Source organism: Ursus americanus, chromosome 8 (genome assembly GCF_024610735.1).
Source record: "Ursus americanus isolate L20-20 chromosome 8, mUrsAme1.1.p, whole genome shotgun sequence".
NCBI lineage: Eukaryota > Metazoa > Chordata > Mammalia > Carnivora > Ursidae > Ursus > Ursus americanus.
The window spans coordinates 28,533,520-28,548,463 of NC_142134.1; the positions used below are offsets into that span (position 1 = coordinate 28,533,520).

The 14,944-nt window shown below is 39.9% G+C and overlaps 1 protein-coding gene and 1 pseudogene across 1 annotated transcript in view; both read left to right on the forward strand.

The window, feature by feature from the left end:
- Window positions 1-4,008: 4,008 nt before the first annotated feature.
- Window positions 4,009-14,944, forward strand: part of GC (GC vitamin D binding protein) — a 30,400-nt gene continuing 19,464 nt past the window's right edge. The window contains exon 1 of the mRNA XM_045789325.2: window positions 4,009-4,228. Within this exon, the coding sequence (XP_045645281.1) occupies window positions 4,060-4,228 (169 nt within the window). The 5' untranslated portion in view covers window positions 4,009-4,059. The remainder of the gene's footprint in view (window positions 4,229-14,944) is intronic.
- Window positions 13,590-14,163, forward strand: LOC123786958 (ATP synthase F(0) complex subunit C1, mitochondrial pseudogene; annotated as a pseudogene).

Sequence of the window (14,944 nt, forward strand, 5' to 3'; positions counted from 1 at the left end):
GCTGAGCAAAATAAGTCAATCAGAGAAAGACAAATATCCTATGATTTCATTCATATGTGGAATTTAAGAAACAAGCAAAGCGGGGGGGCGCCTGGGCAGCTCAGTTGTTAAGCATCTGCCTTCAGCTCAGGGCATGATCCCAGGGTCCTGGGATCGAGCCCCACATCAGGCTCTTCCGCTGGGAGTCTGCTTCTTCCTCTCCCATTCCCCCTGCTTGTGTTCCCTCTCTCGCTGGCTGTCTCACTCTCTGTCAAATAAATAAATAAATAAATAAATAAATAAATAAATAAATAAAATCTTAAAAAAATAAAAAAAGAAAAAAAAAAAAGAAACAAGCAAAGGGGGGGGGGGACACAAACCAAGAAACAGACTTAACTATAAAGAACAAACTGATAGCACCAGAGGGACAGTGGGTAGGGTGATGGGTGAAATAGGTGATGGGGATTAAGGAGTGCATTTCTGGAGATGGGTACTGGGTAATGTATGGAAGTGTGAATCACTATATTGTACACCTGAAACTAATATAACATTACATGTTAACTATACTGGAAATAAAAGAATTAGGAAAAAAAAAATACCAGAGGTGGCCTGGGTGGCTCAGTCAGTTAAGCTTCTGACTTTGGCTCAGGTCATGATCTCAGGGTCCTGGAATTGAGCCCCACATCAGGCTCCCCACTCAGTGGGGAGTCTGCTTCTCCTTCTCCCTTTGCCCCTCCCCCTGCCCATGAGCTCTCTCAAATAAATAAAATCTTGAAAAAAAAAAAAAAAGGGTCCCTGCAATGTAGATCATGTTCTATTCCTGCTCTGCACATCAGCTTTAAGGGTAATACATACTTTATGCCTACTACCATCCATCTCATCACGTCATTCATCAGGGCAAGGTACTGACTCTGCGCTTTAATAGCATAAAGAGAATCCGAATGAGAAGAACATTCTGGCAAATGAAATCATTTTGAAGGTAATTTCTGCTGTTACACTATAATGGAAGAGTTTCTAAGCAGCCTATAGCAGCATGGAAGTGTTCAAAATACAGCTTTGGTAAAGAGTATATGTTCTAAGAGTTACTAAAAGAAGAAAAACATAATAGGGAAAGAACTAGAGATGGGCTTTGTCTCACAATTTTGCCTAGAACCGGCCCTGCTTAGGTAAAAACCCTACATTTCTTCTAAAGTCAATGGCAAGGTAAAGAGAAGACTACTTCAATTCTTTTTTTTTTTTTTTTAAGATTTTATTTTTAAGTAATCTGTACACCCAACATAGGGCAGGAAATTACAACCCTGAAATCCAGAGCTGCATGCTCTATCCACTGAGCCAGCCAAGAGCCCCAACTATTTCAATTCTTCACAGGCAAAACAACTCCTGTAAAATTCTACTGCTTAAATATTTAATAAAGAATTCTTTTTGAAAATCAATTTCAATAAGAAATTTAAGTTGCCATCACTACAACCGTAACACTTCAGAGGTACCAGTCATTGCAACATGAGACTTCTCGTTTCAGCCAGTTAGGATTATTTCTTCCCAGATTTCAAGCCATTGTAAGCAATCAACATTTGAAAGATTAAGGAAACTTACAGAAATACGATGGAGCAAAGTTTCATATATTTAGCTATTAACATGTGAGAGCTAATTCTCAGTTAGAAAAAGATATTCAACCAAGAGAATGCATTTGGCAGCTTGTGTAGAGGTTTCTCAAGAGGACACCTCAATGAGATGTTGCAATTCTTGCTACATGTAGTTTGTCATTAAACAGAAATGGTAGAGGCTATTGCAAAAGCAGAGATAACTTTTTTTTTTTTTCAAGTGCAAGAACAGGCTGATCTTAAACCCTGTAGCAAATTTAATGGGAAACAATATACTCTAGCTTTGAATGAACTGATCAAAAGAGGACTAAAATACTGTTAAATTAAAAACTATAGGAGTACATATGTTGTATTATCTTAAAAATGGAAACGAATCTGTCCGTTATTCTGAGCTCTGGGTTTCTTTATTTTTAAACTCTTTGGCCCTCATTTGGAGTTGATGTCCAAATAATTTACAATAAGACTAAAACATTTTTTAATTAACTTACAAAGTAAACTCCTAGTTTAGCCAAAGGAAAAGTTTAGAAGATTTTTTAGTAGACAGAAAGTTAATCTTTGAAGAGTATAGAGCTGGTTCTTAAACGCAAGACTATCTTCCCATACTGCCTCGAGCAAGGTTTATACTCTCTTTTCATCTCCTTTACCACATAGATTTCCATTGGCCTTAGGTAACTAAACAGAATCGAAGCAGAGATCTTTTTCCAACTAACTGGGCTCCATTTTCTGAAACTAAAACCCCACTATTTTCAATACAGATGGAGGATCAGACTAAAAATGTAACCTCTTATTGTAGTTTACTAAGATTTGGATGGAATCTGCCAGTGCAATTAATCCTTAGCTGCTAAACAGATACTGAAATTCTACAGCATTTGTCTGTGATGGTCCTAAATCCAGGATAGGGGGCTGGCTTTAAAATATTCCACTGAGTTCCAGTGATCTTCTTGGTTTGGAGAGCCAGTGAAGAAAGTAAACTAGAATAAGAGTAATAACTAACATTAACAACAGTAATAGATAACGTTAATGTCATCATGTGTTTGATATTACAGTAAACCCTGTGCATGTATTATCTTCATCAAGCTCACAATTTCGTGACAACAGTACTTGCGTTATCACCACTTTGCATAGGAGAAAAATAAGGCTTAGACAAAACTTCCCAAGGTTACAGGCCCAATAAGCGCTGAGTAAGGATTTGGTTTCAGAGCTTGTGTACCAATCCTGACTTGACCCTGTTTCTGGAAAAGAGGGCTACTGCAAGACCCAGGCACTGACCCGATTCCAATGATGGGATGAAGGATAACTGTGCCTCTCTGGGAAAGGCACAAAACCTATCTGGAACTTGGTTCCCTCGTCCGTAAAATGCTCCCTCTTCTGCATTCCACAAGACCACTGTGAGCTCTCAAGCTATACTATCCCAAAATATACTAATTTTATAGAATTCACAGAAATATTTTTTAAAAATTTGAGAGAGAGAGAGAGAGAGAGAACGAACACAAGCCAGGGGAAAGGGCAGAGGAGGAAGGAGAAGTAGACTCCCCACTGAGCAGGGACCTAACCCTCCCCCTCCCCGCCGCAGGGCTCAATCCCAAGACCCTGATCATGACCTGAGTCTAAGGCAGATACAACAAACCAAAGGACCCAGGCACGCCCACAGAAAGGACTTTAATGAGCTCTGGGGAGTCCAAGATTTGCAACTAGCTTTTGTGATTTGGGGCAAGTCATTTACTACCACCACCCTAGTTATTTGCCTCACTTCAAGGGTTATTTTTAATATGTACTAAAATAGGGGCACCTGGGTGGCTTTAGTCAGTTCAGTGTCTGACTTCAGCTCAGGTCATCATCTTGGGGTCCTGGGACAGAGTCCCACATTTGGGTTCCTCACTCAGTGCAGAGTCTGCTTCCCCCTCTCATGCTCACTCTGTCTCTCTCATAAATAAATATCTTTAAAAATACATATTACAATATGTCAGTGCTTCAAAAAGTGTAATATAGCCCATGAAGTACTATCCCACCATCTTCAGTAAAATTTTGGAACATTAAGATTATGGAACTGGGCAACTGTAATAAATTGGCTTCTCGCCCCCTTGTACCTTAGGACTTCAAAATATCTAGTCTTCAATATTTTAAGGTAATCTTTATTTGTAGTAAATTTGAAGAAAGAAAAGCAGACCAATAGGGAGAAAGCCCCAGGTTTCCATTTTATATGAGAAGGGTAGGGAGGGTCCAAAGACACATAACCCTATAAGGCGGGGGTGGGGGGAGAAGGGATATGGGCCAATTAATACGTCAAGTAAATTTCAGAAAAAAGCAGCAGTGGGGGGAAAAAAGTTCTATGTAATTCCCTCTTTTGCAGTTTGGCAAAGTTAATGATTAAAATCTCCTACATTTTCCCCCAGAGTGTCTATTTGCCTTGATTGATATTATTTTATCTCTTGTGGGCCAAGGATGACTGCCCTTGCTTCTGTGTAGAGATTAATAATTGATGAGTTCACAGTCAGGAATCTTAGTAAAAGGAAATTGGTTACTTTGGGCTGCTACTTTGTACCGGGTCACGTACAGGAGACGGGGTGCTGCAGAACTTGCCGGCAGAGAAATGAAGAGGACCCTGGTTCTTCTGCTTGCTGTAGCATTTGTGCATGCTCTAGAAAGAGGTAAGACCTTCCAGGGGTGCGATCACTTATAAGAACTCTTACCAGTCTGATTTGCATTACCATTTTTAAAAGTTCTACAAAAGGTGAAGAACAGTGTTGGTAAACATGTTGAGGAGTAAGGGAAGACTCAAAGAGGCACCGATCTGAGCTCAACTGGGGCATATAGCATTGAATTGGAATGGTCAAGAAATCAAGACCCTCATAAAAGAAAAAACCGTAATTTTTCAATTATCCTTTCCTGCTTTTTTGCAAACCAAGATCTGGAGAGAATCACTTGAAATTACAAATTTTTTAGTTGTTAAAAGATAACGCAAATGGAAGCTGTGATCTGTCACTGAGCATTTTCCCCACCCAGATTTCAAAGATTTATTGTCTTTGAGAGCATAATATACCGTATCAATGATGCATGAAGTCAGCTAAGATCCTTGATCCTCTTCCAGGAATTCTGTGTATGTGTAATATTTGAAAATGCACCATAGTTTTTAAAAGATCCCACATGAAAGAATGTAGTAGATATGAAACATGACTATCAAATAATTAAGCTACATTTTTCATTAATATTCTTCAAATGGTATCTTCATCTCTGAGCACTGTTTAAAACCTTTTCCAGTGATACAAGCTAAAGTGTGTGAAGCATACGACTTCATGAGAAGTTCCCAAGCTGCAGAATTCATACTCTGTTCCAATTAACTTTTCTGGTTGATTCTTTAATGCTCGTAAGGAAATCTGCATTTGTCTTGCTTTAGAAAACTAAAACTTCCATCTAGTGTTCTCCGTGAACAGCCTTGTCCAAGTCACAGGGTAATATCCATGTCGGTAACCTATCTAACCAGTAGAAGAAGATGTGTATCCCAGAAATTGTCAGTTACTAACTGTGACATGAATAACCTTATTGCCCTTCTTTTTACATTCACTTTTCCTTGATCTTTTGTCATTGAAGTTATTTTAAATTTTAAGTTACTCACTTACAGATTCTTAAGCAAGCTATGGGTCCTTGTGTTAGACTACGAAGTCTGGGATATAAATAAGATAAATGGTGTCCTTTACAAGACTTCTGAATAGGCCAAGTCCCAAGAAACCCTGACAGCTTACTCCTTTGCCCAAGGCTTCCCTGGGGAAGATCTGAACCTGAAAAATCCTACTGAAATACATTCAGATCAAGATCTTCAAAACACAGAGGATCCAGGAGTGGCTAGGTACTGGGATTATATGCGGACGCCATAGTTTGGGGCAGGAGTCATTTGGAACTGCTGACTCAGGAAGTGTATATTGGCTTCACCACAAAGGATTACAAATGTCCTCTGGAAAACAGTATTCGGCACCCTCTGTCTTAACATCATTCGCACCGTCTCACGCTCTGGTGAAATGGATGCTAAAAACTACAATTCAGCTTCCTTAAAGGTCTGAACTTGCCAATCAACTTCAGTCAGATTACCTAGGTGCCACAGGCCAGACGATATCCCAAGATATAAAATACATTTGTAAGTAATACATGTCCAATATTTGGGAACAGTAGTCCTGACACATCAGTCCTCTATTCTATAGTACATGAGCATGACCCAAAGGACCAAGCCAACGATTTACCTGGAAGCTAGGTGTACAGTCTCCTGGAAGAAAGCAACAAAGCACAGAGATTAAAGGAATTGAGAGGAGGCTTGGGTGGTAGGGGAGGGGTTTGGGTTGCTGTTCTCTCTGCCTGTTGTAGTTCTAGAGAGCGGACCAACAATCCATAGCATGTATCTAGAACACCTTTTTGAAAGTGTTTTTCATTCAAGACTCCTCTTGGAAAAGTTTTTTATGGCTAAACACATGGGTGTTATATGCAAATAATGAATCATGGAACATTGCATCAAAAACTGGGGATGTACTGTATGGTGACTAATATAACAAAATAGAAAGAAAGAAAGAAGCCATACATCAGTCCTTCTTGGTCAATTTATAATCAAGGTCTTTGTTACCCTAAAGATTCTGAGAAGTCATAAGAAAGAAATCTTATTTAGCCCAGTTTCCCAAACACATGGGCTCATTCCTAAAATGCCTTTGGGGAAGAAAGTGTTCTTTGGGAAACGTCAGGTTTAAGTTGGATACTGTTACAGCTCAACGTGAATATCGGCTCTAGTCAGGCCAGTCTTCTCCTATCGAATGGCACTGGAGATTCAGTTCACAAGCCCTCGGGTACATCTTGGGAGAGAAGGGCTTTACCACATGTGCCAGTCTGGATGGAGTCAAAAGGAAACATCCACTTTAGTTACCCCATGAGGCAAGCAGTCTGTGTGTGCCGATTGCCTCTCCACTCGGCTTCTTTCCTCAGAACTGAAATCGAAAATGTGTCTTTCCCTGTTTGCAGGAAAGCAGCAGGAAGGCTGCTGACACAGCCACAGGATTACTGAGGAAATAATGCTGCAGGAAATAAACCTTTGCATTTTGTATGAGCTCTGGCAATAACAGGATATTTATTATGATTTTTTTTTTTTTTTTTTTTTTTTTTTTTTTTTGCTTTAAGCAGCTCATTCTCAGCATATGTATTGTCACTAGACGGGATATCAAATAGCAGGAAGACAGTAAGTCCTTTGGTTGGTGGGTAAGCTGCATGTTTTCCTTCTCCCACTTGCCTGTCAGAACAGCCCTAGACAATCTGGGTTATCCCTACCTCTCCACTCACCACTGAATCACTGTTTCTCTTCTCTACAAGTTGCCCCTTCCTCAGCAGCCAAACTAAAAACAAATTGTGCTAAGTTTTATTCAGGGACATAGCTGTACAGAAAGCAGGAGAAGTGGATATCTTCCCTATTTTCTCAGAGAGGTCTTTACATCCTCTCTGCCAAACCTATGTAATGGTTGTTGAGGGGGTGACCTAGGATAGGAGACCTACCTGATGAGAAGGCAGCCATGCAAAGATCTAGAAGCGTGTTTCAAGCTGAAGGAATGGAAGTGTAAAAGTCCTAGGAACAAGCACGGCCTGATTCAAGTTCACAAAGCAGCCAGAGTCACACCATGAAAAAGGCTTAGCCAGGAAGGGGGAGGAGGAGCTGAAGTCAGGGAGGTAGCTAACTTCGTCACCAAAGGCAACGTGAAGCTCCCTAGAAATCAACAGCAATGTGACACCGCGCTGCTGTAAGTTGTAACACCAGGTAGGCACTCATCACCATGTGTACAGTGTACGGAGAAGTGTGCATGCTTTTCAAGGCCGTGAGATTAAAGAGATGAAGAATCTTTAAGAGGCACTGATTACCCTTCTCCCTGGGTATCTACGGCCACTTAGCCTCTTTATTCTGCCCACAGCTACCCTGCTCTGTTTTCGCCCAGTTGACTCTGCTTCAGCCAGAGACCTCCACACTCTCTCCACACTACCTGCTCTGCATCCAAGGGCTTGCACTACCTCCCCCTTCCTCTTAGAACACTGATCCCCCTGATATCCACGTGGCTCCCTTCCTCACCTCCTTCACGTGTCTGCTCCAAGTTCATGGACAGAAGAGGCTTCCCTGACCAACCTATCTCCAAAAGCACTGATCATTTTTCTCTATCCCCTTACCCTGCTTTTCTTTTTAGTACTCATCACCTTACTCAGTCACCAGCTGTTCATTAGTTTATTATAACAAGTGTAAAACGTAGACCCTAAACTCCATGAGATCGTTTATTTTTTCCCCTTAATTCCCAGTTTTAGAATACTACGTGCCATGTGGTATGTGTTTGACAGATTTTTTGTGTAAAGTCACGAAGTTAGGATTGTTAGAGTACCGATCTCAGAAGGTAGTTTTGAGTACTTAAGGAAAATGAAATTTCAATTAGAATACCTAATAGACATTCTGGAAGTAGTAAACTCTGTAAGATAATTATAAAAATAAGATTTATAAAGTATCCACTGTGAAACATTGGTTTTAGAATCTATGCACTGAATAAAATAGACAATATTCACAACGTTCCCCCATGTTCGAGATCTTTTGAATAGATTTATTTCATCACTATAACACCCTGATCAACTCAGTACTCTTATCACCATTTTAAAAGTGAGAGAATCTGTAGGAGGGAGAGGTAAGTAGCTTACCTAAGAAAACTAAGCTAGTAAGTAGCAGAATCAGATTTTTAGAGACGAGTTAGGTTTACAAAGACAGTGCTCACAATTACGGCTTTGGTGCCTCTCACGGGACAGATACCTGAACAATCTTTCACTAATCTAAGAACAGGAGAGAAATCCAGTTCACTAGCACAAGTTTAGAGGGAATTAAGTAAAATCCATGCTGCCTACTATGGTCATCCGTAACTGATCCAAACTCTAGCTCCTCCACACTCCACGGATCTGGCTCGGTCTTCTAATTTCCCTACTTTCCCAGTACTTTGGAATTATTTATGTCCAATCCCGTAGAGACTTCCTGGATTTTATCGTATCCATTGTTGCTATCTATAGTCAATCATTTCCACATTCTACCAATTTCAGACCCAAAATACACAGACTTATACGGAACTTTCTGCTATAGAAAGCTCCTCCGTATTCCCTTTCGCTTCCCTCCTTTACCCTCCTACATGTATCTAGCTCAAGGCCTGTGAACACTAACTCGTATCTGCTACATCTCCACATACTGTCTTTGCCCAGACCCTTGTTTCCCTTCACCTGACTATTGAGTGGCCTCCTAATCAAATCCCTACCTCCCATATCTCCCCCATCAATTCATTTTAAGATACAATACAAAACCTGATAATCTGGTAACTGGACTCCAAAAGATGAACTACGTAAGTCAGGATCACTATGAGAGATTAATGAACTGATGAGCTTGAGTGGGTACAAGTGCTGGTAGGGTTCCAGGGGTCAGGCTGTCCGGGACAAACCCATTCCAGTTCTGGTCTCTGTTTAGAGCCACCTGATGGTGACTTGAGACTTAAATAGGAATATATGGTGAGCAGAATAAGGGCCTTCCAGAAAGGTCTACATCCTAAGGCCCAGAACCAGTGAATAGGGTAGGTTACATTGCAAAAGGAAATTAAGGTTGCAGATAAAAGAAGGAATCAGTCAGCTTTCAAATAGAAAAATAAAGACAGTTATCTGGGTGGGGTCAATGTAATCACAAGGTGCTTTAAGGTGGAAGAGAATCAGATCAGAGTCAGAGGAAGGTATGACTAAGGGGAAAAAGAGATAAAAATTGCTTGCTTTGAAGATGGAGAGGGCCTGGACCCAAGAAATGTAGGCTGCCTCTAGAAGCTGGAAGAGGCAAGGAAACAGATGATCTCCTTGAGCCTCCAGGAAGAACACAGTCCTCCTGACACTTTGATTTTAGCCCAAAGAGACCTCTGCCAGCACTATAAGGTAGTAAATTTGTATTGATTAAACCATTAAATTTGTGGTAATTTGTTACAGTGGCAATAGAAGTCTAGTACAGTAGGTTTCTGGGTCCTGTGACAAGTTGAAACTTCCCAGAGAAAAGGAGCACTGAGCCAAGACATCTCAGTGTTGACAGGCTACCATTTTATTTGCCAGATCCAGTGAGAGCTGGCCAGGAGATGACTGGGGTACATGTTAACTCATTTCCCTACTCTCTGGGAGTTTTCTATTTTTACCTTCACTTCCATATTCTTACCAGAAAGTAATTTAACCTACCACCTGCAAGAAGGACTGGAACAAATCACGGGATATCCACATCGAAGTTTATAGAATATCTGGTAATGTAGGTCATTGGATTTTGTTATAAAAAGTGGCTCATATGGGGTGTTTATCACATTAGGCAGGAGAGGTGCTAAGCATTTTTACTTAGATTAGCATAGTTCATAGGACAGCCTTATGAAAAAGGTACAATTGACTATCTTCAAGATGATTATTCCTTGAATTCCCCTACAGGAATATATTTCAAGGGATACCCCATTACCTAAAAAGTAAAACTTTGGCTCTCAAGCATGTGTTAAAGTCCACATTTCAGTTTCCTTTTTGGACTACTCATTTTTTCCCAAATACTATTTGTGATTTTCTAACTTCGGATCTCTCTTCGAGTTGTTCTCGCCACTTAAAATACATCTCCCAATTGATTTACTCCTGTTAAAATCCTGCCCATTATTCATGATCCACTTCAAGTAATAGTTTCTTTCAGGAGGTTTTCTAAAAACCCTCTTCATTCTGAGGTTTTGTAATGCTTTGTTTCAATCTCCTCTATGGCAATGAGCACTATTGGTGTTATAGGCTTATCTCTACTATCAGACTTCAGTTCCTTAGGTACTGGTGGCTTCAGAGTTTCTTGCATAGCACCTTTTTATTCTTATTTTGCTTAAAAAGCAAGTCCCACAATGCATGCTAAATTTCTAAGTCAAGATGTAGTAGATATCACTCTCATACATCCCAAAGGTAGGAGAAAGAAAGTTGCTCCCTGATCTTCACCCCTGCAAAATCATTTGTAGATAACAAGAGGCCCAACCTATGAAGGGAAGGTGAGGGGGGATGAGATATGTGAAGAATGCCTCTTTTGAGACTTTGGTGAGTGTAGCATCTATGTAGGTGACTGCCCAAGGTGAACACCCAAGGATGTTAAATTTGAATGAGTCTATGAGGTCATTCTCTACTGCAATTGTAGTTTTTGGGCAAGTGACTCACTGACCCTGTATCTCCTACTGCCTTTTTAATTTTCAAAGTCTAAAATGAAGCTTTACTTGTTCCTCTGATGGCATCCTAAGAGGTACATTTAATTTCCTCTAGATGGATTAATATATAGGTTTATATGTATGTGTGTGTGTGTAAATATAAATCTATAAACGGATTGAATTTCTTTCTATTGACTCAAACCCAGAAAACTGCACACCTATCTCCAATAATTATCAATATGAAAAACCAGATCAATGCTTTATGATGAAAAATGTCAGTAGAAAGAAGAACCATAAAAAGCCTGAAAAATGAAATAAAGTATTATTTTGCCACTTCTTCTTTGACAGTGTTTTCAGTAATAAATCAGTCGTTTTCTTTAGCTCCAAAAGTTGGGCAGCTTCCTAAGCCAGTCCAGCAGTGTTCAATTTCTCAAGTAAACCACTACCCTGAAATCAACATCTAATCTGACTAGTTTGAATAAACACTACAAACCGTATTTTTAAGTTAAACACACACACACACACACACTCCAAATATACTGACCTTTTCTGACAGATGAGTCTATCGATGTACAATAGAAATGAAAATGCCAAAGGAATGAAATTACCAAAAATACAGAATGCCCAACAAGCTCTGAAAGCTCATGATTCTCCAGAACAAAATAGGAAAATAGCAACGTAACGCAGTTTCTAGCATTCTATATAAGCATTTATTCGATTCAATGTTATTTAGGATACAGCCATCACTCCTGGTATACAAACAGCTTTTATAAGGGACCAAAATGGTTTCAGAGAAATATTCTAACAGTGGTTAAAGCATTCAAAATACACTTTTTAACCAAGATGGTAGCATCTTATTGTCTCTCCCCACTAGATTGAAAGTTCCACGAGGACAGAAATAGGTCTATTTTGCTCTCCATTATATATTCAATACTGAACCCAATACCTGGTACAGAGTAGGTCTTCAAAACTCATCTGTTGCATATATGAATATTATTCACTGTACTGAGAGAGAGGATGTACATGGGGCAATAAACATTTCCTGAAAATAAATCAAGTTTTCAAAAGTCTAGAATTAGATAGGACTTACCAGAATATTTCACAATACAGATAGAAATGGGACAGGCTATTGCAAAAAGCAAAACTGTTAATGAAATTTGTAAACATTTAGTGCCAAGGGGTCACTTGATGTGAAAGTGATTTCACCAGAGTCACTGAGAATATGCCAATATTTACTGGGGCTGTATCAAAGTTCAGATTGCCTTCTTTATAACCACATGGAACATTAAAGAACAGACTATGTTATTTATAATTTATTCTAGATAGGATTTAATTATATGAATCAAAGGGAGTTCAACCGGTATGAAAACATTTAGCAGTACTCCATGGAATAAGGAATCAATTTGTAATGATCACGTTGCAAATTAACTTCAGTATTTGTTTTTTAGACCATGAGAAAATGATTAACATATTTGCTTATGCTTAGAAGCTATAGATCTCTGTAGACAAATAAGAGAAAAAAAATGTTATTCAGAAACAGATTTTGAGTAATCTACCTGAAAGATAGATAGTACAACAGCTTCCTCTACAGGTTATTTAAGAGCTTTTTACCCTTATTTTAATTCTAGACTTTCTCAGTGACTCTTTGAGCTGTTTTCCTTGCTTCTGTCAAGCCCAAGGCTGAATTTTCAGCAAAAATGGTTCCCAAACCATTTTAAGGCCTTAGTTGGTCGAGTTTCCCCATGTTGTCGTTGTTATTTTGCATTCTAATTAAAGCAGTACCCAGCACCTGCGGAACTAGTGCATTTTAGTGCAAACGCTAGTTGATTTAATTAAAGCTATTGAACGGGGGATAGTCTGTGGTATCTACTTATACTACATTCACACATACTCTCATTCCCATAACACTGAAACTTCCTTTTTGGTGAAGTGAGAAATCTGAATCTGGAAGGCTAGAAACAAAGTATTTCTTTAAATGTTCATCAGAGGTACACCATTTGAATACAGGCTCTCACTTTTCATGTTATTGAGTGTTTGCAACCAAAGTAACAAAAATGACCTCTATTTTTATAGGGAAAGTTTATTAAACAGAGTTAGCTCCTCTGCATTAAAAAGAAAAGTTCTTATTGGAGCTATTTTTTGTGGTTTAAAACGCAGTAAGCCTTGTGGGGGGGGGCTCCATATAAATTTTTACTATGTCTTAAAGGAATTATTTCATAAAACTTAGGATGTGACCTCAGATCATGAGGATATAATCTTGTACTAAATTCAGGAATCTTTAATACTCATGATTAAATTCCACTTGATTGTTTCTAGGGCAAAACAAACTCACCTCTTCACAAAGCGGCTCACCATTTATCAGTCACGGCTGTGATAAAGCTCTTGCCCACTGAACTAACATCTACGGCCAGCTCTTTCTCCTAGTTGTGCCTTAGGAACAACATAAAACAATTCTATGAACATCCTAACGGTACATTCTTCACTATAGGAGGACAGCTCTCCCCTAAATTCTTTCCCCCATGCCCTAGTCGCTGGTCTCATTGAATACCGTTAATCATTAATGGAAGTTTTAGGCACTGTTTTGACCTTTTGAAACTATGACAGTATCCAACCTTGTAAACCAGTCAATACATTTCAGAAGATGTACAAGATGTCACGGTCCTCGGCTGTAACAGGTTCACTGCAAGTAGCTTTATATACTCCAGTTAATTTTATCAATCCTACTGTCTTATCCTGATTTCCAAGATAACATAAGATTTGAGCATCTTGTTTCTTTCCCATCCTTTAGGATTTTGATGGAATTTGTAATAAGGGGCTCAAACAATGGGCTGCTTAGGAATGTCCTTGTTGGCTGAGACCTAGAGCTAAAGCTGGGAGACTGAGAAAATGCAGACCACCGGGGCACTACTCATTTCTCCGGCTCTGATCCACAGTTGTACCAGGGATGTAATCAGGCCTGTGTCTGCCTTCCTCTTGAGCAGGCCAGAGATCCCATCTAAAGAGCCATCCTACAGCAGCTCTCCACGCCAGGTGGTCCGATGGGAGTTCCAGACCAGTGTTGTCTCCCGGGACATCGACACAGCAGCCAAGTTTATCAGTGTCGGGGTTGCCACAGTTGGTGTGGCTGGTTCAAGGGCTGCATTGGGACAGTGTTTGGCAGCTTGATCATTGGCTATGCCAGGAACCTGTCTCTCAAACAGCAGCTCCTCTCCCATGCCATTTTGGGCTTTGCCCTGTCTGAGGCTATGGGGCTTTTCTGTTTGATGGTTGCCTTCCTCATCCTCTTCGCCATGTAAGGTTCCATAAGGGTCACCTACCCATCCCTGCTGCTTCGACTTCAGTCCATGCCTGGTGCTGGAGTGTGCTAAGCTTTACCATTAAACACGATGTTTCTCTTAAAAATATATATATATCTTTGTCCCTCAATTCTGACTCTTCCCACTGCAGTTCATACTTTGAGCAGTCCACCTGAAAGATACAGGGGCAACAGCTCCCTCTACAGAAGGTTTTTGCCATTAAGCCTAACACATCCTAAAGAGAACCTGCTCAAAAAAAAAAAAAAAAAAAAAAGAGCAAGACCGAGAACAAAAACTTCTCCCCAGCCTGTATCCAAGTGCCACCACCTCCACTCCAAACCATCAAAGACCACTTTCTACCCTGGCTTATGTTCATGCTTTCAAAGCTGTAACTGAGAGACAGGACATGTAGGAGGGTCAAAGTCATGATGGAAGTTGCCATTGTATCACCTGAGATGGGTTGCTCAATCTTTAAAATCCAGGAGGAAAACAAAACACAAACTTACTAAACCTTAGCACACTTAGAAACTGGGCCATTTACATACTTCTTACATTTTCCCCCCAAAAGCTGTATCATGAAATGTTGGACTGTTTCCTAGACTTACTTGCATAAACGAGGCATCAGGAAATAATCCCATGGATGGCTTCCACGCATCCAGCCTGCTGTATTATGCAGTGGGGATGTTGAAAAGTGGGTTGTAATCCGTCAAGAACTCATCTTCTCCTGTGGGAACGAGCTCTTCCCAACCATTCGAATGGACCTAAGAGTAGGTTCGATGATTTTTCTGTTCACTTATAGACGTCCTTTGGTCCTTTTGAACCTCAGAATAACTACGTCCTAACAGTCTGGTTTAATAGTCAA